The sequence below is a fragment of the Serinus canaria genome, chromosome 2 (assembly GCF_022539315.1).
Source record: "Serinus canaria isolate serCan28SL12 chromosome 2, serCan2020, whole genome shotgun sequence".
NCBI classification, from domain to species: Eukaryota; Metazoa; Chordata; class Aves; order Passeriformes; family Fringillidae; genus Serinus; species Serinus canaria.
Window position 1 is genome coordinate 100,443,270 of NC_066315.1, and position 26,930 is coordinate 100,470,199.

A 26,930-nucleotide genomic window follows, 5' to 3' on the forward strand; every position below is an offset into this window, starting at 1 on the left:
TACCCAGCAGAAAAATCTGTTAACAATTTTATTTCTTTTGTCATGTTAAATATTATGGGACAGGACTGTTAAGGATGAAGAACTCTCAACAATGCCTCACAAGGAATAAGAAAGAAATTCTGCCATGATATTAGCAAAGTAAGGTAAGGAGAAAATTTACACAGTAAGAGGCACCATTTCCCCCAGAATACCTCTTGTCATATTCCTGAATGAGTGGGATTAGCAATCTAATAAATCATTTGTCAAGAGGTAACAGCAACAGATAAAATTTTAAAGGATTATTAAAATAACATTTACAAGACTCTGAACAATTTTCGAATTCTTATTAAAACCACAGAAAGAAAGAACAATTCTTTATTTATGAAGTTTCATAAAGGACTGACTGTGCAACTGATACCTGCTATTGATGACTGAATGTACAATTTTGTCCAGCAGCTGAACAGTTTGTCTTTTCAGATTGTGTTTTCTAACCGTGCGAGATCATTAAAGGCAAAGCCTGTTATGATGCTGTACACAAGAACGGCCGCTCGGGCCATACTACCCATGATGTGGTAGGTAAACAAACCTTTTTCTGGCCAAGAGAAAACAAAAACAAAAAACCAAAAACAAAAAAAAAAGGAAGCTGCAGTTTTGCATGCTTCTCTCACTCATTCTTTCTACAAGATGAACTTCCCTAGAAAGAATCCAATGAAAATGGCTGCAATTACAACAAGAAGTGAAGGAAGAGAATTAGAGCCATTATCTCTGAGGGCCAAAGCTGTGGGTGATCCAGATTTATCCGAGTGCGCTACCTTTCTGAGCCTCAAGCCTTCATCCTGAGGGGAAGAAAAAACACAGATGGAAAAAAAAGCCATCAATACATCACTAGGAAAGCAAAAAATGAACTCAAAAGGCCATATTTACTGGTGAATATTTAAATAAAGTTTAAAAAAAAAAAAACAGCACATACAACATTACATCACACCAAAATCCAAAATAAGGACATAGAAAACCATATTTTAAATAAGGACCATATTTCACTAGTCTCTCTGCTTAAAAAATATACCAAAAAATATTGCTAGGCCCAATGAAGCATTCTGCTCTTACTTAATATGTGTCAAAATTAAATAGCAGTAATTCTTTATTGTTAAGGAGAAATATCTGCTTTGTTTAGTGTCAATGTCATCAGAATAACAGGTATGGAGATATCATATTATTTCATAGTTCTTTAAAAGGCTTTCATGGCCAATGAAATTGTCAGAACTGTTCCAAAAGCAAATATATAGAAAAGACACAAAGTCATGTATTGATTAGTTACCAGTCACTGAAATGACACCTTTACATAAAGGTACAAGAAAGTAGTGTTTGCTTACCTCCTCTGGCCAAACAATTGCTCTTGCTCACTAGCTGTTTGTAATACAAAATGTTACTGCTCTAGATCTCATTCATTATTAATGAAAAATAAAGCACTTTTACAAAACTACAAATTCAGTAGCTTCAACTTAGACTTCAAGTAACTAAGGTCATCTTAAATAGGACCACTTCATTTAAGAAGAAAATTATGCAGCTTCAATGTCTCATCCATGACAATCACACAGTCTCAATCAAGTTCAAAATATACATTATACATAGGACAGTAAAGTCATATTATGAATCAATCTTGACATTCTAACAGCTTTATCCACTTGCTGGAATATACATCTTTTGGCCTAATTAGAAACCAGAACTTTCAATCAAGAAGAGTAAAGCTACTTCAGTATAAACCTGGATGCAGAACTTACTCTCAGGTGCCGATTTTCATCTGTCAGCTTCATCATCTCTGCCTGAAGTCTTTTGCACTCCTCCACGAGCTTCCTTGTTTCAGTGTCATTAAGTGAAACACTATGTGGTTTTGGCATCGGTCCATCCTGCTTAGATGTGTTCAGTACTGGGGCAGATTTGCTTGCATCTATATCATTCTACAAACATCAAGAATGATTTGAGAATTTACTTACCTAGAGAACAATCATCCACAGCTTAAAAGTGAAACAATGAAGCTACTAATATAGTTCAATGAGTTTTATATTTACAGTAAACTGAACAGACACTGACAGTTCAATTCTGATTAGCTCAAGTATTAAAAAAGCAAGAGAAGATTGCACTGTTTACCTGGTACTACACTCTACTGAGACACAAATTAATATTTAAGCGGCTTAACACTGACCCAGGAGGCATCCAAAAGAGAGCATAAAATACACCAAAGAGCATTTGAACTTGGGAGGGAAAAAATAAAAGAAAGTAATACTGCAATAGTAAGAAACAAAAAGTGAAATCAGAACAGGTCATGTCACAAACTCCTATGAAGTATGTGTGACATAAATGTTTTGTGCTTATAATAACTTTAAGTGAAAGAAAATAAAGGGCTGCACAAACATGAAAATTAAGTCTGACAGCATCTGAAATACACATTACTAATTCTGAAGAATCACAAAAAGCTGTGAAAAGAACAATATTAAAATTAACTATCTAATTCCCACAGCCCTGCTCAAAACCACAGAATCATAGAAAAGTTTGGGTGGGCAGGAACCTCAAAGAAGATCTAGTTCCACCCCCTTCTCCCTTGGCCCACTACAGGCAGGGACAATTTTCACCAGATCAGATTGCTCAAAGCCTGATCCAACACAGCCTTGAACACCTTCAGGGATGGGACATCCACAATTTTTCTGGGTAACGTGTTCCAGTGCCTCACTACTTCCTGAGCAAAGAATTTTCTCCAAACATCTAACCCAAATCTTTCCTCTTTTAGTTGAGAATTATTCCCCCTTGTGCTATCAGTATCTGCCGGTATTAAAAGCTGCTGCAATGAAGGTGTCCATGAAGCCTTCTCCAGGCTAAATAACCCCAGTTCTCTCTGCCTGTCTTCATAGGAGAGGTGCTCCAGCCCTCTGAGGATCTTCATGGCCCTCCTCTGGACTTGCTCCAGCATGCTTCTTATGCTGGGGAACCCAGAGCTGCACTCAGGACTTCACAATGTGAAGTCTTCAGGGGTCTCACAATGGCAGAGTAGAAGGAGGGAGAATCTCTTCCCTTGACCTGCTGGCCACATTTCTTGTGGTGCAGTCCCAGATGCAATTGGCTTTCTGGGCTGTGAGCACAGACCGTAGATTCATGTCCAGCTTTTCAAACATGAGAGCCGCCAAGACCTGGCAAGCCTGACTGCCAGTCAAGACTGAGGCAAAGAAGTCAGTGAGTACCTCAGCCTTCTCCGTATTTGTTGTCACCAGTTCCCCTTTCTTGTTTATCAGGTAGGGTTCACTCTCCTTGTCCTTTCTTTTCTAACATACTCCATACTTACAGAGTCCCTTCTTGTTACTCTTCACATCCCTTGTCACATTCTATTTTATCTGTGCCTTAGTTTTCCTGATCCCACCCCTACACACCCCCAAACCATACCCCTGTACTTCCCCACTCACAAGTCCAGCTTCCACTGGCTGTGCACTGCCTTCTTACTCAATGCAAGGAGTAGATCCTTGCTCAGCCATGCCATTTTCTGGCCTGCTTGATTTCTTACACATGAGGATGCAGAGGTCTTGCACTCTAGGGCCTTAAAGAGCTGGCCTTAGAAGGGCCTAAAGCCCCTTAAGAGTAGCTGACTTTTTAATTAAAGAGTAAGCTCCTCTGTCCCTAGGGACATTTTCTTAGGAGAAAGTACAAAAGGCGGTAGTTTTGTATAGTCCATTACATTTCTCTCACTACATTACACACTTTATAAATTAAACCCAGAAAGTAGACAACTAAGTGCTTTGATAATAAAAATTATTATGCTCAACCTGTATGTTTTTACTGTTTAACACACATTTAGGAAGCTTACACCTTCATCTCATAAATTATCCTTTCCAAAAAAGAAAGAAAAAACAATAAACCAACCTCAAAAACCCCAACCACAAAGCAACCCCTATATCCCCATCCCCCCAAGATTAAACTGAGATTGCATCTGAAAACTAAAAAGTAGAAAAATAACAAAAATATAGTTTTTTGGCACTGCTCTCCATTGCTGGAGTCTTTTAAGATGTGGTTGGACAGCATGTTCCCTTTGGGACAAGATCTTGGACCAGATGCTATTTCAAGGTCCCTTTATCTGGGCTATTCCATGATTCTATATACTGAACACCCCTCCTGTCTAATTTAGTACAAATTCTATAGATTCATTTAAAAAACCCTGAAATTTCTGTGAGATCCTACCAGTCAGTGTACGACAGTTTCTTATTCCTTACTTACCAGTTTATCATTTTCATTGGGCATTTCAAACACACATCTCAATTTGGAGTCCATCAACTCATCAGGTTTTGCTTCTTTCCACTAAGAAAACAATTAATACAGTTATTTTACATGCTGGACTCATGCAAACATCTCAACAGTTCATGAGCTTGCTCTCAGCACTGACCTCCTATACAGCTGAATACCATGCTTACCCTCCCTGCAATTTTCAGACTTGCTTATGAACAATGCTTTTTGTTTACACTCACTGCTGTGAAGTAACAAAAGCTAGAGATGGTTATTCAAGTCTGGAAATGAAAAAGAGTAAACTGAATGCAAGGATGGATCCATCAGAGGTTTGTATGACACAGGGAGGTGACAAGAGAGTGGTTTTTTAACACACAATGAGAAAGAAGTAGCATCTGAGTCAGTTTGAAAAGTTCTAGCCCTATTATGCTTCAGTAAATGTACTCCTTGTATCCCATCTTGAAAGCACTGATTTTAAATAAAAGATTGAAAGACACCTTTTAGTGACTCTACATGAGTTCTAGAGTAAATTTCTTTAGTTCTTCAAATTTTAGACTTTAAACCACTTTCTCCTTTTACTGCATATCATGTGACAATTTGAGCCTAGAGAATTTTTCAAAGCTGTTTATAAAAAAACATTTAAATTTTAATGGTTCTCAGTATATTTAAATAACTAAACTATGCTGGAATCTCCTACTCAACTGAAAATTAACTTTCAAAGTGTGCACTTCATGTAGTTGCCTTAAATTCTTAGGCTCAGAGACTGGTCTGAAGTCTGCAGCAATTTTTCTAATTGGTCCTCCTGTTACCTTATAGGTGTTACAGATTCAAATATTCAGGTTTTTCATAACATGCTTCTTATTTTTTTTCCCAGCAGTATTAGTTATACAGTCACTTTTAACTACAATTAGCAATTTTCTGCAAGATCTGTTTCTCAGTACTGTATACCTGAACTCACTAAAAAGCAGTTATTTGAAAGGTATTTCTGAAGTTGGTTTTCATATCCTTACCAAACAGGCAGGCTTCATTTACCAAACATAACCAAGAGCTACTAAAGCAGATGAAGAAAAACAAACCAGTACAAAAAGGCAGACAGTGTTAACATTCAAGTCTCCAAAGCTTCATGAAATCTAGAAGATTTTCCACTGCTTCCAGTGAAGAGTGATGCCACTGTAATCTTTGCCTTCATATAAGGGGACAGAGCCCAAAAGATCTCTTGGATTTCAGCAATTTATAAAATCTCACCTTTATCCTCCTGTGCCTTGAGTGAACATCAAATGTACCTGTGTGAACCCAGGCACTACTTAAAATATTTTGTAGAGTTAGAAGCATGTGCAACGTTGACCTCCACCTTAGGACATATTTATGTGAGTCCACATACACACTAAAAGGCATGTTCTTCTGACAACTGAGGGCTTCATTCCCATTGGTGCCAGCCAGGAAAATCAGAAACAGGCACCTTACTTCTGAACTAACAAGCACAAACCTACATACCTTCTTTCTGGATCTTGCATCAGACCAACCCAGCCTAAGAACTAAAACATGTTCTATTAAAACAGAAAATAAATCTATCAATTGTGCTGTTTTTAGCCAGCACTTGGTATCTTGTAGGGAGACATATCTTAGTCTTGAAAATGTTTTAATTCATTATAATCCCATTTAACATTTCACTTAAACACTTTTCATAACAAATGAATCCATTTACATACAGTTTCAGGCTTGTTGTTTGAATAAACTCTTGATTCCTTCAAATTCAATCTGTTTATCCCTTTTCAATTAGCTGCATATAAAGGTATAATATACCCGTATTTTAACACTGAACTGACCTTACCTTAGACTCACTCCTATTTCCATTCAGTAACCTCTATGTTAATCACTACAGGCAAGTTCTATGAGGTGACCTTGTTCAGAGAAAACGCAGTTCTTCAAAAAGGAATTGCAAAAATGTGAATCACATACAGTTAAGCCAAAATTTTTAAAGAAAAAAATACATCAGCCATTTTACTCCAATTTTACTTACCACTGCCTCCATATCTGTAATATTTGGTGGTGCATAGGTTGTTTGTACCATAAACTTGTGTTTACTCTTCTCATTTGGGTCATAGTCAAAAGGTTGCAGCATTACTGTTCCAAAGGAAAAAATAAAACTGAGATTCTTCAGCTAATCACTACAGCAAGCATGCACATACAGCAAACACTTCAGATTTAGTCCTCACGGAACAGACACTCAAAGTTAAAATGCAAAGGCAATGCATACACTGTAGAAAAAGGAACTAAGAGGTCAGAGTCTGGTGTGGCTGACATGATTATTTCTGTAATTAATATAGGAAAAGATATTTTATATACAAATATGAACAAACATCCAGTAAAAGAGACCAAAAAAAATTACATCTGAATATGAGTATGTGGGAATAGACTTGCAATTTGATCTACCAGAGGATGAGGACTCAATGAACTGGAGAGATAAATTATTTTGCAGTGTACATACACCTGTCTTCCACAGAATGAGAATTTCAGTTCAGTATATCTTTACACAAAATTAAGAGAAGCAGAGACAGTTTCAGAAAAATATTTAAAAAATACATGGAGTCCTATAACCGTTACCTATATATGTACCTATTTTATAGCAATGAGAAAGCTATGGCAGAGATACTGATATAGCTAGAAAAATGCAAAAGCAGAGGGAAAAACATTAACAAGTAACAGTAACAAGCTGTGAAGGAGAAAGAGTAACATGGTATATTATGAAAAAAAACCCAACAAAAAGCAATTGCTGTTAACAAGTTAACAGCAAACAATACACGACAGGATAATAAATAGTATTTTTAGGGTATCAATGTAAAGAAAAACTGCTCTTATGGAATTTGTATTTCTGGAACAAATTAAAAATATGGCTGAAGAAGGTTACTTAGTGATTCACAGTTGAAAAGTAATAAATGATTAAAAAATGTGAGTGGACTTCCTTAAAATGACTGTCAAATCACATTTCCAACGATGAATTTAAAAACTGGCTTGACTGTGAATCAGCACAATGCATTAAACAGGCAGAAGACAGCTAACACTATCACAACATTCAGTTTTAAACATAAGAGCTTCAGCCCACAGTATCCTATAGTTATTTCTCTCTGCACAACAATATGAGAGAAATCTATTTTTAATTATATGAAAGATGACTCAGCACTGAAAACATTCAGCTGAGAGACTGATGAGATAAAGTGGGTCACTAGAAAAATAATCTGTGCATTTATCTTTGCAAATGACCCAAAAGAAATTATATGCCTAAAAACAAAAATATGAAGCTGACACTGTGGAGAAGAGAACTTAGTTCTGAAAAGCACTGTGGAATCACTGTAACTAAACAATGGCACTTGAAAACATCTTGAGGTCACTGTAGCTGAATAACTGCATGAGAATCCAGTAATACAGAAATAGGCACATCAAAGACTTCCTGCCATGCCAACTGAAGACTCAAGCAGTGTGACATGCTTCCCTTTATTGGAGGTCCTGAAGCCACAATATTGTTTACAGCTCCAGTACTGACTCATTTAAAAAACCAAAATATTTAAAGCTTTAAAAAGATGATTTATAACTATGAAAACACACAGGATGTAATCCCTCAATCTATTCAATTCCCTGAAGAGAAATGCCAGCAAGATCTTGATTGTTATATTGAACTATCCAGTGGAAAAATCCCAGATACCAGTTCAAACACACAGCTAAGGCAAAATGGCTGTAAGTGGTAGTTGAAGATGGAAATAAAGAAGTTTTTGACTATTTGAATCTTAAATCAATTCTCAGTAAAATCATCTTTCATCCCCAAGTCAGTAATAAGTACGAGTCCAGATGCTGGACTGCCCATGGCAAGCAACAATGAAGTTTTAAAGGGCCCCTTTCTACAGATCATATTAGATTAGAAAACTCGTACAAGAAAAGTTACTCTAAGGTTTTATTCAGTCATAAACTTGTCTTGCATTCTTCTTTGCATCATTTGAACATATCATCTGAAGACAGTTCTGCAGCTTCTTTTAAACCTCCCAAAGGGTGTAAGAATGTGGATCTGAAAAGCCCTGAGGATTACTCCCTTATTTCCCTTTTGCTTTGCTACAAAGGTCTCCAAGGGTTCTAAAATAATCAGTTTTCTAGACCTAGGAGATCTAGGAGTTCACACCTGTATTGCCTGTAATATCTACAACCTCAATTCCCCTTATTCTAGAGATTCTACCACAAAATGGTGAGGAGAATGACCTACAAAAATAATTTACCACATCTGCAGACTAGTATCTAGTCTTCCCATTTTCTTGAGAAAAACTACGAGATACAATTGTAAATTATTCTTTTCTAAAATGCTATGAACTGTGAAATGTTATACTTTAAGCACATCAGAGCAGCCAAGAAACATGCTCTACTTCAGGATACAAACATGAATATAGTAGTCTGAGGCAAAGGTACTGTTAATGTCACTGCCCATTTTCAACTTGCTTTCCCTCCTTTTAGAGAACCACAAATAAATGTGATAAAGGCAAGTATTTCTACATGGAGGATTTTTTCATGTATTATTGCAGCTCTACATCAAGTTGCCATCACACTAATGACAGGAATCCTTTCTATTTAAAAATAAAAAGTTTTTAAAAAGCTGACACACTTAAAACAGTCTTTAGGAGATCAAGCATTAGGAAACTGCATCAAAGGCCTTAAGAACACTTAACCTACAACTGCATATATTTATTTTTACCTGAAACAATTACAGATGATCCTGGGTCAATAATTCCACTGTTTGGCCTCACACAGTATCGACGAGGTGCTGTGGTCTTCACTTTGAAGCATACTTTTCTATCTGATGGATTTCGTAGTTTAAGATTTGTAGTTACTACATCTGTAAAGGGACCTGAAAAAAAGATTGGTCTTTTTAAAATATACACGCATCTCTGGAGAAGAAATCTGTTTATACAAGTAACTCTTAAAATACGTCTTGTTGCCAACAAACTGCTAAAAGCAGGTTAAATCATACACCTGTTAGGCACAGACCCTGTGTGACACGCAAAGAGTGCTCTATCACCTTAGTTATAACAATATACATTACAGCAATCAAGAACTCTTAAATACTACAACAGACTTGAACTGCTGGCACAAGTGGTTCATATATGTATATGCTATTCCTACCAAATCATTCTTAATATTTTATGGTACTGGTCACATGCAAAAGTAAAATTCGCTGAATTGTTCTTCATGAGTAGAAGTCACACATTCCTTGGAACTCTTGCAATTGTTTAAAGAAAGAAAACACTGAGACTTAAACATAGTCAACTGCTCTTGAGATTTCAACTTCTGTTGGCTTCTGACCTCCTATAGAGTTAAAAGAACAAGGTATCCATCTCCTCTTTTAAACTCAAAATAAGCAAGAGAGATGACACTCTGTTTATCCAGGTACTCTAACTGATCCACAGAAAAGCAATAGTTGCTATTGTAGTTGAAGCTGCTATATTTATGTATTCAATGCAGTGTACTCTCTAAACTGTATTTATGTTAAACCTTCAGGATAGGAATTCCTTCCAAGTCTGGACAAGAGGCATAATTCTAATATCAAGCAGCAAAAGTACATCTTCCAGCAGAGATCACCATCATGCAATGCCACACAGTAACAGCACAAAAAATAAGGTTCACAGCATTCTGAGCAGTGTTAATCTTCTTTATGTTTGTGTCATCTGAAAGAAAGACTGCAAGGGCTCTAGAAAAATGGTGTTTCATATGAGCATGAAATTTATTCAAGAAAATTCCACGTGTACATTAACTTTTAAGAACCTTCTTTATAGTTCTTTGAAACTACACATTAAATAACTACAAAATAATTTTATCAGCATTGAAAATGCAACAACTTTTCCATTAAAAAAACTACAATGAAAGCAAACTTCAGATTAAATTGGATGAAAAATATAAGTGATACAACAAGAGGTAAGGTGCAGCAAAACCACTAATTTCATGAGACATAGGAAGACAATTCAGAAAAGCCTGAACACCTTATTCCATAGAGGAGTGCGCACTTCTCTGAAGGAAAAAGCTCTGCCCGCTATCAAACACGTTACTACACTAGGGGGCTCACTATTTGACTGATGCCTTTACTTCTTTAAGTCATTCCAAGTACTTGATTTTGAGAGAGCGTTAAACAGTCCTAACACAAAACACTGAGATACAAATACATAAAGACTAAAAAGAGAATCACTGAGAACCAGAACACTGAGATGCAGATGAAGATACATGCAAGCTAGGTTTACATTCAGTGAGATTCTTTTGACAAAATAGGAACTGGTATTATTCGTCTGAAACTTCACTTCTGATCTGAGTTTACATGGTGGATGAAGTAAGTCATCCTCTCAATCCAGGCAAATTAGACACAGCCCCCAAAATTTACAAAATTTCTTGGATATCTCCAGCCACTTATCTTTTTGATTGCTCTTGCATGATCCAGTTGTCTTTACCTATAGAGGGAGCTCCAAAAAAACCCTCCCTTCACCCATACCACAAACTGAACTAAAACCAGGCAGATGAATACTCTTCTCATTCTAAGACTGGTGATACACTCATAACACACCAAACATGTATTTTTTTCAAGCTACACACACATTTTTGAGGAAGTTATTCTGGGAGTTTTACTAAAAACCACCTAAGCTATTAGTCATCTAATAACCACTGCTTTTGCAGTGCCCAGAGGCAAAAAGCACTTTGAATCTGACTTTCAAACTTGAGGGTTACTTTTTTTAATTGCAACTCTAGGCAACGTGAGGTGGTCTGCTTTTCAATCTTCTCAACTACTTTTACATAGGACACTTTGCACAAAGGAAAAAAATTACAGTTCAGAGGCTCATTTTGAAAAGCACAGTCATCAAGAAAAGGAGCTATACTATTCAAAACCAGCTTGTTTCAAGATAAAGCAACAGTGAATTTATAAACTGATCATAAACTGGTTCTTAAACTAAAATAAGATGTTCTGTTTCTTTTGAGACATGAAAGGTCTCCTCATGCCTGCCTTTTAAAAGTGTGCAATAATGAGATAGGATTCAATATATACTTCAAATTACTCTGCTATTTACTGTCAGTTTCAACACCTCAGATAATTAGAAGAAATCTGCTTTTCTTTCTCAGGTACATGAATGCAGTGACCTCCTTTGCATTTCCTGGATACTTCACAAAAAAAGCATTAAGCTCGGGGACATTTTTTAGAATCAGACATTTCTTTCAGAGGTGACTGAAATCTTTTTCAAGGCCTAGAGGATGCTTATGACAGCTTTACCTTTTACCTGCTTTCTAAAAGCTTTAAAGAAAATAGCTGTATAAAGACTCTCAAGACTTGCAGCCATCAGATTTAATAAATAGGTGGTAACAAATTGGTGCACAAAAGGAAGAGATGACTGAATTTCACTGATCCTGCAGAACCCAGCCGTTTGGTAGTTTAGTGGCAAACCAGCACCACGGATCTGGAGCAGGGACAGGCAGGAACAGACAGAAAGATAGTAAATCAGAAAAAAAAAAAATCTAGTACCTTTCACAGGAGCTACATGATCTAGGTTAGCATGACATACCCTTCAAAAAAGAAACTGCAACACCTGAAGGAGATTCTAGAGTTCACTATTACGCAAACATAAACACCGCTACCTTTGAAGGAGTGGGAAATTAAGTACAAGCTGGCAGTAACAGCCTAAGTGCAAAAGCCTAAACTACAACCGATGTTGAGGAAAAATGTGGGGCACAGGCAAAAGAACCAGGAAGGAGAAATGTTTGGATTGTACTACATAGACTGCATGTAAACAAGGAAAAGAACCGGCAAAGATGGATACAAACATTCTGCTCATGCATCAAAATGGACAAATGCACACCCACCTCATCTCAGTAAATATTCAGCTACACCAGGGCAGCATTATAATCTCAAAAATAGCATCTCACCTGCTGCTTGCATGATACTTGGGTCCAAGCAGATTTTTATTTTATTTAAGTATTTAAATCTCAGATAGGCTTATATCTAACTGTACATATAGAAGCTGTGGTAATTCAACTAATAAAATCCTCAGGCTACATATCAATGTAACATGATGCCTAATGACAAGAGGTCACTGCTTTATAAACCTGTAATCTTAATCCAATAACCTCTGGAAGTCAAGAGTTACTTCAGAGGGGACACTGAGTTCAATAAGTCTCTTAGTAGTGTAAATTCAAGACACCAATTACAGCATCTTCCTGGAACAAAGGTTGTGAAAGTGCCAATTTGTTCCAACTGGTTTTGAATGGAGCAGTGACAATTCATGCCACAGGTTTTCCTGTCACTTTGACTTACAAAGGCCTTAGGAAAGGACAGCCTGCCTAATCACACTCAGAAATACCAGACCTATCAAAAAACTTGGTGTGCTGAGTTTCTATTTCAGCTATCTTGCAGTGCAGTTACCACACAACATTAATGCTGGGGTTGCCTCTGGCAACTACACAGCTTGGACTACAGCAACTAGTGGGCAGGAAGAAATGCCACGAATTCTGCAGAGCCAGTTTCTACTGCTGAAACAGTGCCAAGTTTCCCAGCTTGCCACAAGCTTGCCAGTTATAATGCAGTAAAACCAAAATATACATATTACTGGATAGGTAGGACCCAAACAGAGATCTTTTTCATCAACGGTGTCATTTCCATTTCAGATTCAGGTCTCCTTCACTGTCCCAGCTTCAAAACCCATTTTTCTACCATCTGAGAAGTCAAACATCAGGGAAAAAAAGACGATGTGAACACACCTTCTAGTGTGGGAAGGAAGAACTTAGATAAACCTACACAGGCTTGGTATCCCTGGCAAAGGTGAGAGACCCATGTCAGAATCTCTATCTGTACAGAACAAACAAAGCACTTCTACGAGGGGGGCAGGTTTGGTCAGCAAGAAGCTCCACTCAAAATTAGTAAGGCTGCCATACTGTACAGAAAAAGCCTGTCTTAAAATATCACCTCTACATAAAATTGGATAAGAATAAATTATAATTTTATTAAGTACACAAAATCTTTGATAATTAGAAGGCAGATCACTTGTAGAGTTGTACAAAAATAAGCATGCATTATTTAACAAAATCAACAGCATTCTATGAAACAGCTTAAGTGTTAAGCATATTGCCCACTTCAATTTAAGACAATCAACTGTAGCTGGTGCAAAAGCCAATATCTAAGCCGATTCTTCCAGAAAACATTCTAGTTCATGCACTGAATTAAAGTTTATTTAAGCTGTAAATTGACACAGCTAAGTGATATATTCAGCCAGATCTAAAAACAATGTAAGTACACATAAAAAACATACAGACTGGCAAAAGGAATCCAAACTCCTTAAAATGCGTTACAGTATTAACCTCAAAAATATGGGGATTATATGCTTTAAGTGGAATGCTTTTTTTTCAAAGCTGCTGCATCACCTTTGAATTTCCAAGAGCACTTGAAACATACAGAACACTTCCATGCACTTTAACTAAAACAAACTCAAGGTAGTTTTCTTTGGGTGCACAATACAGTTAGGTTGGGCAGAAAAAGAAAACTCATTTACTGCATTTGACAGTTTGAGCCCTAATAAATGAGAAAGGAGCTCAAGTCAGCAGAATAAAAACTAATAGTGATATTGTAAACCAAGCAAGACAGATTTTGAGACCAAGTAAACTGACTTTTCAGATAGACCTGAAAGGAACAGAATGAGATCTCTAGGAACTTCTTCTGCCAGAATCAAATACAACAATGGAGTAAGGAAAGAGTAAGTCAAATTAAAAAAGCTCCATGTAATCTATATTTGTATGATGTTATATGAAATTTTTTAATTAGGCCAAAATAGAATTGTTTTTCTTTCCCATCATTTGACATAGCAATCACAAAATGGTTGTGGCTGGAAGGGACCTTTAGAGGTCATCTGGCCCAAACTCCCTGCTCAAGCAGGGATACCAAGAGCCAGCCACCCAGCACCATAGACAGAAAGGAATACATGCAGGGATAGAGACTCTAAAGCCTCCCTGGACAACCTGTGCTACTACTTAGTCACTCTCAAAGTAAAAACGTGTTTTCTCATGTTCAGAGGGAAGCTCCAGTGTTCCAAGGTGTGCCCAATGCCTCTGGTCTGCTCATGGGCACTCATCTCCATCCTTGCACCTTTCCTTCAGGTATTTTATACATAAGTAAGATTCTCCCAAGCCTTCAGTTCTCCAGCCTGGAGTAGCCACAGTTCTCTCAGCCTCTCCTCCAAGAGAGGTGCTCCAGTTCATCATCTTCCTGGCTCCTCTCTGGACTCTCTCCATGGTGTCAATGTCTATGTCACTCCTGTGCTGGGGAGCCCAGAACTGGACCCAGCACTGCAGCTGTGGCCTCACCAGTGCTGAGGAGAGGAGGAGGAGGATCACCTCCCTCCACCAGCTGACAACATTCCTCTTACTGCAGCCTAGGACATCACTGGCCTTCTTTGTAATAAGGGCACATTGCTGGCTCATTATCAACTTGGTGGCCACCAGGACGCCCAGGGCCATTTCTGCAAAGCTGCTTTTCCAGCTGGTCAGATCCCAACCTGCACAGCTTCAGGACTTTGCACCTTTTGTTGAACTTCACAAGGTTCCTGTCAGCTTGTCTGTCCACCTGCCAGCTCCCTCAGCACTCACGTGTGCATTTCACCAGAGTCCTTGGACATACTAGGTCTAGCTTACTTAAGTATTCCTTGACCAGACCACCTTCCACCAGAGGTACTGAAGGAAAGATGTCTAAAAATGAGAAATACTTGTGTTCTGTAGCAAGTCAAAACTACCTTGACTATCAGATAAGAAAATCAATCTTAAAATATACTCAAAGCACTTTATTGCTCAAAATCAAGTTTTACAGTCCTTTCAAAAAAAAACATAGGTGACATAGCTGACATAAGAGAAAGTGAGTGGAATTTGTTTATTTCCATAAATTTGTTTTAAGAAATTAATATGCAGACCTCTATTAAAAAAATCTGAAGAGAACATTTACATCGCCATTGAACATAAATGAAATTTCCTCTTGAAATACCAGAACCATGACCATTCAAATACCTTTTCCAACTGGAAGAAAAATCCCAACTCTAACAAATCACCTACATTAAAATTATTCATGGTCTATGAAGCACAATAACTTAGGTCTCATGGATTAATACTTAAACATGAATATGAATGATCAGGAATAATCAGTGGATGAAGGTAAGAGATTAATTATACCTACAAATAACCATGGCTCTCGGGAAGATGTTCATATATTAGAGCAGTATTACAGAATCTTTCACTTCTTATTCTACCCTGGTACTTGAGAAACAGTTATGTTTTATCATCAATCTGCATGTAAAATACAGAATGCAAAACAGGCTTTATAAGAAAGCTGACACACCTCAATGTCTACAATTCCTGAGGGCTGATTCTAGGCTACCACTGTTTACAAGGGGTAACATCAGATTTTATCAGAGCTCCCCACGATGACATGCTGTCAGCATTCATGCTGCTGATGTGTCTATCATAGATTTTTCTTTCTAAAAAAATGCTGAGACAATGCCCATTTTTTATTCCTAAAATAGCTCATCTTCCTCTGTCAAAGGGGCAGAGCCTGCATATGGCTACACAGCTTATTAGAGGTGCTTGTGCAGATGCTGGCACGCAGGCTTTACTGGGGGCTGCTGTAAGAGAAATGGGAGCTGAAACCTTTTGCCTTCCATTCTGACTGAGAAAAGACAAAAATACAACCTAGTGACATTTCAAAGCAGACAAAACATTTCCTTACATGTTTTTTCTGGATCAAAACTTCTCATTCACCCCAGCTTGTGACTAAAATAATGTCAGTAGCCAAGAAACCACAGTAAAAATGCAATAAGCATCTATCTCAAGGGTAAAGTACAACCACAGATCATTACCAGGAATTCTGATCAAGAGAGCATTATTTATTTTATATATTTAATAAAATATAGACTAAACGTAGACTGTCTTGTATTTAATGTTAAATATGGGCAATGGTTTCTTTAGCCCTAACAACAACAAAATACCACTAGCTATAAGATGGTATAACGTAACTTAATCCAAAGATATTATGGCTGGTATTTAGTTTAAGCTTTAAAATCTAGCAGCCTAGGCCCAAGTCAGTCATATATATCTATTCCTGACATTTTTCCTATTGAAAGAGTGCCATTACTAAAGGACAATCTGGTTACTAACATCAAAGGGATGCTTGTACCTTAAACTTAGCCTTCATAATATCATGAATTTCTTACTCTCAATTTAGCTGTACTTGATTGTATTGATATTCTTGTCAGAGACATTTTAAGAGCATACTAAAATTGGTAGCTCTTAATTCTACTAGGATAAAGTCTTCAGGATCTAATCATAAAGTATTATTCATACCAAAGCACTGCTGAAATAACAAGAACAGTAGAAATATTTCAATGGTACTTAACTTGAACATTTAAACCACCAAATTATCCCCCCCCAAGTCCTGAAGCAACTAATATATACATGCAATCTTTCAGTATAGATTTAGTTCAGTAAGGGCTATGTTATAAACGCATCCTTCTAGAGCAACTATTCTCTTTATTTGCATAAAGTAGGATGTCTAATGAGCTTGATATTTACAGAGTTTCTTAGATTTCTTAGAATACTAGCATATTTGATCAAAAAAACTAAATCAACAAGTAACTTTTCCCTTTCCTTTTTCCTTTTAAACTTGCTTTGTATTTAACCTGCTATAGCTTACCAGTGGTTTCAGTGATGCTGAAAAATCCAGATGTGCTGCTTAAAATATTCAAATATCCAGCAACTTAAAATCCATATGCATCGTCATATAAGAAATCTCCCACTGGATACACCTAACTGATCTGCATTGCAACATACAAGATACTCTTCAAACTCTACAGCAGTAATCAGAACACTTGTAATCATCTCAGATGACAGCTGGCACACAGAAAATCAGTCTTCCCACAGAAGACCTGATCAAAAGCTCTTGCCTTGCACTTTCCCCAGTGTGCTCCAAGAACTGGGTATCAGAGGCCAGACACAAACCTTGAACAGACCACCAAAGCTCTTGTGGTTTTCACTGCTTTCCTTGCAAGTGACATCCCAACAGTGTAACAAAGTAACTTTAAAAATCAATCAGATTCCCATCTCCCACTATGGAAAATAGCCCAGAAAATTTTTAAAAACAAATACACAAGCAGTTTTAGCTGTTGGACTGCTACGTGGTATCCAATCTCAGCTCATAACACAGAGCCTGGCCAAAACAGACTTGTGTATCAGACATTAAAATCTCCTACAGACAAGGCTAGCTGACACTGGACTGCTTCCTGAACACATCAACAGATCACTGCAGTTTCAGGGTGACTTTTCAGTCTCTGGAAGCAGAGGCCACAGATCTCCATTTCCCAAGCCACTGAAAGCCAAGAACAATCATTTCCTACAGTCACTTGGGTAAACAAACACCTGCTTCAAACAGAAGTTACACTTAGTCGGTCTTGTCGATCAGGCAGGACCACAAACTCCACTTCCTCATCAACTTCACATCCCAGTACTGAGCTGAGCTAATGCAGCCACACTTCTCAGGACCAGTCAGGTCACTGCTACAGAAGCAGCTGGAGTTCCAACCTGAGCTATAACACAGAATGTGCCTGGTAGATGGCTAGTGGACATTTAAATTAAAAAAAACAAACAGTTTTTACTTTCAGTGGGTCTGCTATGTTTACTGGCCTCATTAGCACCATAGTGTTAAACATGGTAACATGTTAAATTAACATCATGCCCCTATGGATTAGAAATACTAGGTTTATTTCACATACAGAGCAGTTAGTCCCACATATATAATTTTTAAATTCATGGATATCCCTTTTTACAAAGGAAAAAAAATTAACATATCTCAATCAAGCTATTCCAATGTCTTGGAATGTAACACAACATACCTGCTCTAGCTTAAGTATATAATTGCATACCATTAATGTCCTACCAAACTATCCAAGAACATTGTAAACTCATGACCTAGGAGAAGCTTTCTGAAGTCCTCACGAAACTAATAATTTTGTAAGATGGTATCTGATGAATTTAAAACTATTTTTGCCCACATAATTTTTAGAAGGTTGATTCAGACTGACATGATTCAGATTCAGCTAAGTTTCTAATGATCTAAATACATTCATAGCCACTTGAAGCAAATTCATTTTTCCACCAAGTCTATCCTTTAGTCTAGATAGATTTTCTTTTCCCCAGTGCTTACCTTGCTGATGTATTTATAGATAGCAATCAGATCCCCTTTCAGTCTTCATTTTGCTAAGATTAACAAGCTAAAGCTATTCTACTTCCACTTCACTTGTGTTAATAAAGTTGTCTTTGCATCATTCCCACTTGGGTTCATTTTATCTGACTAGGTGTTGCCAGGGATGCATTCAGATGAAGCTTCATCAAAGCCAAAAACATTGATATTAATACTTTCCTCACTACAAAATTACAGTCCTGTATTTGCCCCATTTCATGACTTGTCACATTCACAATAAACCCATGATTAAGTACTAGTCGCTAGTTTTACTTCTTTTTCATCACTTCTAAGAAAATGTTTTATTAATAGCACACATCTAATTTTTTTTTGCATTCATCACATCTCCTAACCTTGGATTACCAGTGAGCTGTACCAGCATACTCCCACCCATACCAAGGTCGTTAATGAAAAATGGAACAGATTTTCCTCAAAAATAGATCAAAATGCATTGAAGGCAAGGCGCTAGTGACAGCCAACACAGCTTTATCATGGTCAAATGAGGCCTGACTAATCTAGCGGCCTTCTGCAGTGGACATCAATGGACAAGGGAAGAGCTACACATGTCACCTACCTGGACATCTGTACAGCCTTTAATATGGTCCCCCCAAAACATTCTTACCCTTAATATAGAGAGATATGGGTTTGAGGCATGGACTGTTAGATGCACAAGGAATTGTCTGGGTGGTTTGTCCAAAGAGTTCCAGTCAATGCCAGAATGTTCAAGTGAAAACCAGCAAGTGGTACTCATATCCCCCAGGGATGCATACTGGGACCAGTATTACTCAGTGTCTTCATGGATGACACTGACAGTGGAAGTGACATCACCCTTAGCAAGTCTGCAGCAAGTGACACCAAGTGAGCAATGCAGTGGATCCACTGGAGGGAAGGGAGGCCATCCACTGGGACCTTGACAGGAGGGAAAGGTGGCCCAATCTCATGAGGGTCAGCAAGGCCAAGTGCAAAGTCCTGCACATGGGTCAGGGCAATCCCCAGTATCACAGACAGAGAAGGTCTCAGATCAGACTGCCACATTTTGCCTGGGACACTGCATTTTATTCCATGTTCCACCTACCTCAATGTCTTCATTCTTTCCTCTAAGGCTTTGCTTACTATTGAGGCCAGACCAATTCAAGCACTGAAGGGTCAGAAAAAGATTTTAATCTAAGTAAGACCATATTTTGAGAATAAAAGGGTAGAAAAGTTCTAATTTGACTTTTTTCATAAATTTCACGCAAACACTTTTTCTTCCTCTTCTATGTTTAATTAAACACATGTAGTCCTACAGCAGGACAATATTCAGCAAACTATCTTAATTCACAAGACCTAGCTCATATAGGAACGAACAGAAAATTTCTGTTTTCCTTTACATAACCATCTATTTCTAAATACATTCAAATACTAAAATGAAATATGACATCTACATTGCTAAATAATTTTAAATGCCAGGAAATAACTTTTTACAATCCAAAACAACACTAAAAGGCAAAAGAAGCAAGAAGCCAAGATAACCACGCCTCAAGCAAAGTCTTACCACCTTAAGAAAAACGAAGTAAAATTCTAACTTGTGTTTATGCATTTTTATTTTCAAAAATACATCAGAAATTATCTTAGTAGAGTAGTTTAGCTGATTTTTTTTTCTTTTTAAAGAAATTAGCTTATACTCACTTATCAGGTTCATCTGACACCACAAGCCTTGTAAACTGACAACTTCCAAACTGGAAAGTGTAATACTTATCTAGTTAGTCAGGGTTGGTTTTTCTACTTTTAATACAATAAATTCTCTTCAGAAACCTTTTCTATTTGAATTCATGGCTTATAAGGGAAGCATGTAAAACCTTTTCGTGACTGATAGTCACAAAGATCTGGTTAACAAACATGTCCCAAAGATGAAGAAAGTAAAACATTCACAAACCATGGTCAGGCCAAAACAGGAACAATTTATACTTCCACAATGGACAGCCAGGGCACTAAATATTCTGATCTATTTACTGATGCAATAAAACAGCTCCTCTCAATCCTCTCAAACTCTCTACTTTTCAACCTGGCCTTGAACAACAGTATACTGTTCATGCATAATACAGAATGTCTTTATAATATTAATAAAAATGTCTTGTGGTGATGTAGAACACCTGCTTATGCTATCAACAAGCAGCATGAATAAGCACTTTATAGTAATTACAATGCAAAGGTGAAGCTTTTATACCAATCATTGGTAAACACTAGAAGGACAAGATATGAGGTTTGGATAGTGTTTCACTGTTTAGTGAAGCAACAGCAATATTAAGCAAAACAGAGCCCTATAATTTTCAGGTAAAGGACAAAACTTCTAAATCTTCACTGCTGTATACCTCTACCACCACAGGAAAATATTTCATTACTGAATCTTAAAACAAACGACAAACTAGTTCTGCCAAAATATAATATAACACTGTAACACACCTGACTTCACAGATCCATATAACTCCATTTTTACAAGGCAGTTTTAAATGCAGTCTAGCACAGTGGGAGAGACGATTGTATAACATAATACCACCTAATGAGCAACACCAGGTAAAAAACATTATCTTTCTTTTTCTTTATCATCACATTCCCGCAAATCATCCTGTGCTTCGATCTTCAATAATACATATAATGTATAGAAATTAAAATACTAACAAATACTACATTTGAGCCATGAAACAATGGACAGAAGTATACATATAGGAAGAGCAAACAATGCCAAGAGTTGCTCTTGTATTTAAAAGAAAAAAATGTTAGACTACATGTTGAATACTGAGTCATTTTATTGCCATTATGCAATTCTCAGCCAGTAAAAATATTAACTTAAATGGAACCATTTCAAAGTATCAGAAAGTCACAACTATATTAGTAATCACTTACAACCAGTTTTTCCCCCTCTACACTCCCACTCTTTCAGTTTAAAAAATGTTTCTGAATGAAGATGGCAGAAAATTGACATCCTAATCACCTATCTTAGAAAATTGGGACATCACAAATTTACTGGTATTTTGAAGGAATGAAAACAGGCATAAAATTTGACACAATCAAGATACACACAAGTTGGGCAGTAAGATCACATTTGAGGACTTCAAACTCTGCCTACACCAAAAGGCATCCTAGGCAAATTCTGCCAACAGACCTTGAGGGCAAGGGATGCATTTAACATAGAGCTATTTTTGCCTTTAAATTCCACCTTCTCGATTTGCAGCAACACATATCCAGTGGCTTTCAGTGTTACCAATAGCAGTGTAATGATTACAAAATAACCTACGGCAATATTTCTGTATTATTTAAAAGGTTGTCGAAATCTGCATTTCAGAATAAGCTGCAATACTTGAGTGAAGTGCTCTCTACCTCCCATGAAAAGTCATTTGAACATACACCAGCTGATAGCTGATTTTATACACTGACAATTCCAGACTGTGATGCAGATCAACAATCAGAAGTGAAATATTCTCTGTCACACTGATCTCTCCTAGTAACTCAACCCACCAAAAAGAAAATTTACTGCTCACAGACACACTCCAAATTTTATTTTAGTCTGCTAAAGGAAAAGACATCTCATTATTTTGAGATGTTTACAAAGATAACATAACTGGACTTCACACACTTGTAAGCAAGAACTTCAGTAAAGGATATGAATTTATAATATTAAGGCACTTTTAGAATCTTGCATTGCTAGTCAGACACCTCGGAAACACATGAAATTTAAATTCTGAACACTGTCTACTAATCTTCCAAAGCTCATCAAATCAACTAGTGTTGATTTTCAATTAGGTGTTGCAGAAGCATGTCTTATGACTGATTTAAACATTTGGAGAAGGCTTTAAAATTTTTTTTTAAAAAAACTACCATAATCCAGGATCAATTTAAATCCATGTTACTTAAAATTGCAAAACTGGCTTATTTGGCTTAAGGAAGAAGGAGTTTCCATAAAAGTGCTACAAATTTTTTAACTTATAACTTCAAATGTTGCTATTAAACTACACTACTGCTTACAAAAAAAAAAAAATCAAAAAACAAATTTATTCACAGGGCACCAAGTCCAGATTCCCATAATCTTCACTGAACTAGAGCTACCAACAATGACTACATGTATGAGTCACATAAAGAAGACACCAGTAAGAAGATGTTCCACCTTCCTCATGGGTTGCTTTTAAGTGTCTTGTGTTTCAATTCTTCCTATACAGTCCTAAATAAAACTCCAACAACTTTAGATTTGGGAATTTAAACAAAACACATTAAAATACAACAGAAAGCCAACCTGGAGGAGCAATATGGCTGAAGAACGTGGGGACAAGACCAAAATTCTGCCACGAGACAAATTCTGTGCTCCATACTGAGTGTCTGAAAGTGGTATTACATAGCTTATCAACTGCCTCTTGGTTTCATCATTTTTAAGTACAATTTTTCCCTTTGTCACATTTGCACAACACTATGAAAAGTATTTAATTGTTTTGTGGGCTTTCTTAAGATATTCCTGCTAGTTTCAGAATCCAAAGAAATCCACCTACCAAAGAGGGTCAGAGGGAATCAACCATGACCCAAACACTATTAATGACTGAAATTGCTAGAACTACAAGGACTATAAGAACAGGATTGCAATCTTGGACACCAAGGGAACTATGTAACATGTTAGCTACCACAGGACATGTTCTTAGAACTCCCCTTGAATCCTGCTGAATAAAATTCAAGGATAAATGTATTACAGACCTTATTTTTGCTGACAGAGTAAATTAGGTTTTATTAATAAAAAAAGCAATTTCATCAAGCAATGATGAATTTAAAGTCTTCTTAACAACCCCTTATGTTAAGTACTATATATCTTTTAATGAAATAGTTGTTTGTAAAGGGGCACACTATCACATTTCACTATTACCCTAAAGGTCAGCAAATCCATTATAACTTCCTGAGGGAAGAAAACAAATAAAATTATTTGTTCAATTCAAATGTTTAGGTTTAAACTGGATCTCAATAATAATAAAAATGGATTATTGTACCAATAAAATAACTTTAAATAATCTACTGCACTGAAAAAATGTAGTTTTATTCTTTTAACAAAGTTTTATGCTTTTCCTACACTATGCTACATTTATTCTGAGTCATATATTCTCTTTCTTACTGAACCAATTCCTTTTTAAAAGGCAACACTCAGAATTCATTATTGTCAATACAGTATTCTTCAACACAGTACTTTAGAACTGGGTTAGTTTGTGGCCCACAAACCTTTTTAAACACCTCTAAATAATAAGCAGTTAGAAAATATTTCTTAAGAGTGCACTCAATGCTCTCTCAACTGATGGCACTTTCTATAGTATATTACTGCAATAGTACAGTAATAGAGTGCTGCAGTCTCATTATGCTTCATATTTTGTTTTTGCTTAGTCTGCTCTACAGAAATTTTCCTAATATATGCATTAGCCTGAAACTGAAGTTTATGCCTAAAGAATACACATTTCATGCTCTAAGTGCATAAACATACAGCACAATAAAGATCACTGACTGACAACAGCTTCACACGGACAGAATTTCAAATCTAGTATTTATTCTATCAACACACTGTTTCATATCACATCAATACAGCTTAGTTCCAGCTCAGACATCTCAACATTTGCAGGCTTTGAATTAGACAAAGCATTTTTTTAAATTAAAAAAAAAAAAAAAATAATGCATTTTCCCCCAACCTGCTCTTGCATCAACCTGTTCTGGACACAGCATACTGAAATGTGAGTGCAGCCAGACTGGCAGCATTTTAACAACACAAAACCCAAGTGAAAATGACAAATTCCTGCAACGGTTTTGAGTCTGTGTATGAAAGTGCGATATAAAAAATTTAAAATTGAAGCTATGGAGAAATTAATATGCATAATTAGACAGATGCTGGGGTTTAATTGACTTGACAGATTGATAAAACAAGTATATAATTTATCTAAATGCCAGGCCAGACCAAAGGTATTTTGGGGGAATACAGTGCTCTGTTCTAATACAAACATTCATTTGTTCTAGTTGTCCGCGGAAGATTTTTACAACATCATAAATTCCATTCTGTTCTCTAAAACAATGAAAAATGAGCATACTAAAAGTGGAAAACAGAAGAATGTACAGGATTAGGCACGTACATGTGCTGACACCAGTCACAACAGTTAAAAACATAAGTTCACATAACATTAACTACTCTTAAAAAAAATTTTTAAAAAATCTAATACTGATGATTCCAAATCTGAAAAGTTCTGAGATTTTTATCAATGCCCCTTACAGTTATAAGAAATCATCACAAAAACTATATGTTCTGACACGCTTTTTTTTATGCCCTTGCCTTTCAACGACCACTCATTTCTGACAGGGCCTTTCCTTTCACAACTATCTAATTCATGAGGAGAGAAAACCACAGACACATACGATACCAGCACTAGCTGGGACCTATTTTGACAGCAGCACGTCAGCAGTCACAGCCATGCGGTCGGCACGCAACACACATAAAACTTCCGAAAGGCACGCATTCCATTTCCCTCATTCCCAGGAAAGAGGCGAGCTCCCTGTTTACGTTCCGATAGCCTGCCTGAAACATGACAGCTTTCGGGAAAGGGCGCGGAGCCCTTTGCCGGGCTGGGATGCACCGGGGCGAGGGCGCGGGGGCCGGACACTGATGGTGCAGAGCCGCACCAGCTCCGCGCGGACACCGGGCCCCAACAGGCCGAAGAGGAAAAGTGGGACAAGGCCAGGCGTTAGGGCAGCCTCGTGAAGCTTGGAACCCCGCAGGGCTTCCACCGCCCGCTCCAGGGCCTCTCCTGCCCGCTGCTGCCAGAGGGAGCCCGCACCGCCAGCGACCGGAGAGCGACACCCGCGTCCTCGGGCGCCGCTGTTGCGGGGCCGGGCCTACGAGCGCCGCGGTGACACGGCGGGGCGGGCGGGGGCAGGGGCAGGGAGGGGGCGGCCGATCCCACCCGGCACCGCGGATCCCCGCGGGATCCCAAGATGGCGGCGGCCGATCCCGCTCGCCGGCTCGGCGGCGCCCCCCATCCCCCGGCGTAGGGCAGCGCCCGGCACCGCGGCCCGCCCGCGGGAGGCAGCGGGGAACGCGGCGCCCGGAGGCGGCCCGGTGCCCAGGCGGAACGGGACACCCCGCCGCTGCCGCCCCTCTCCCCTCCGCCGCGCCGGGTTCCCCCCTCCTCACCTTTGAATTTGAGGTCGGTGGGCGGATCGAGCACCAGGATCTGCTCGTGCTTCGCCAGAGCCCCAGCGGCCGCCATCTCGCTCGCTCGCTCCGGCGGGAGGAGGGGCAAAGGGGAGGGTGGAGGAGGCGGAGGAGAAGGCGGAGGAGAAGGAGGAGGGGCGGAGGGGGCCGGCGGTGCCGCCGCTCCCTCACGGCGAGCGGGCGGTGTCTCGGCGCGGCGCTGCGGGCGCTGCCGGCGGGGCGCGGGTCGAGGGCGGGCACTGCCGCTGCTGCTGCGCGCCCCCGAGCGCGGCCCCGCGCCCTCCCCGCCCCGGCAGCACCGCCCCCTGCGCGGGCACGGCGGCGGCGGCGCGCTCCCCCCCCCACCTCCTCCGGTCTTCCTTGTGCGCATGCGCCAGGGCGCCGCGGGGTCGTCCCAGACACACACGGATACCGGGACACAGAGGGACGTGGAAACAGACGGACGTACGCTTCCCCCACACACCCTTCCTTCCCGCTCTGACGGCTAGAGCGAGTCAGAATCCCGGAATCAGTTGGGTTGGAAAATAGCTCCGAGGTCATCGGGTCCAGCTGTGACCGGACAGCACTCTGTAAGGTAGAACACGGCACTCAGTGCCACGTCCCGTCTTTCTTTAAAAACCTCCAGGGACTGTGACTCCACCACCTCCCTAGGCATCACATTCCAATACCTAATCATTCCTTCTGTGAAGAAATTAGTCCTAATGTCCAACCTGAATGTCTCCTGGTGGAAGTTGAGGTTTTGTTGTCTCATCCTATTGCTAATTGCCTGGGAGAAGAGACTGACTGCCACCTGGCCAAAACCTCCTGTCAGGCATTTGTAGAGAAAGACATGGACCCCCCTAAGCCGCCTTTTCGCAAGGCTAAACACGCTTAGCTCCTTCAGCTGCTCTTCACAGGACATGTGCTCCAGACCCTTCACCAGCATTGTTGCCTTTATCTGGACATGCTCCAGCACCTGAATGTCTTTCCTGAATTGAGAGACCCAGAATTGGACGCAGTTCTCAACTGCAGTCTCACCAATGCTATGTATGGGGGGAAAATCACTGCCCTGGTCCTGCTGGCCACATGATGCCTGATAAAGGCCAGGATGCCATTGGCCTTCTTGGTCACCTAGACACACGCTGGCTTATGTTCAGCTGCTGTTGGCCAGCATCCTCAGACCCCTTTCTGCTGAACATCTTTCCAGCCAGTCTTCCCCCAGCCTGTAGTGCTGCA

General features: G+C 38.9%; 1 protein-coding gene across 1 annotated transcript; it reads right to left on the bottom strand.

Moving 5' to 3' along the window:
• VAPA (VAMP associated protein A) lies at window positions 1–25,862 on the bottom strand. Its single transcript, XM_030229248.2, has 6 exons — window positions 25,695–25,862; window positions 8,975–9,127; window positions 6,263–6,366; window positions 4,237–4,317; window positions 1,761–1,937; window positions 1–815 (listed from the first exon to the last, which is right to left on the bottom strand). The coding sequence occupies exons 1-6, from the start codon at window positions 25,768–25,770 to the stop codon at window positions 657–659; spliced, it is 750 nt and encodes a 249-aa protein (XP_030085108.1). The 5' UTR covers window positions 25,771–25,862; the 3' UTR covers window positions 1–656.
• Window positions 25,863–26,930: the final 1,068 nt, after the last annotated feature.

Excerpts from the sequence above, each read along its gene's own strand:
- VAPA (XM_030229248.2), bottom strand. The coding sequence starts at position 25,770 with ATGGCGGCCGCTGGGGCTCTGGCGAAGCACGAGCAGATCCTGGTGCTC. Across the intron at positions 4,318-6,262 it reads TTACAGATATGGAGGCAGTG|TGGAAAGAAGCAAAACCTGA; the intron begins GTAAGTAAAATT and ends TTGTTTTCTTAG. Across the intron at positions 1,938-4,236 it reads CCAATGAAAATGATAAACTG|AATGATATAGATGCAAGCAA; the intron begins GTAAGTAAGGAA and ends TGATGTTTGTAG.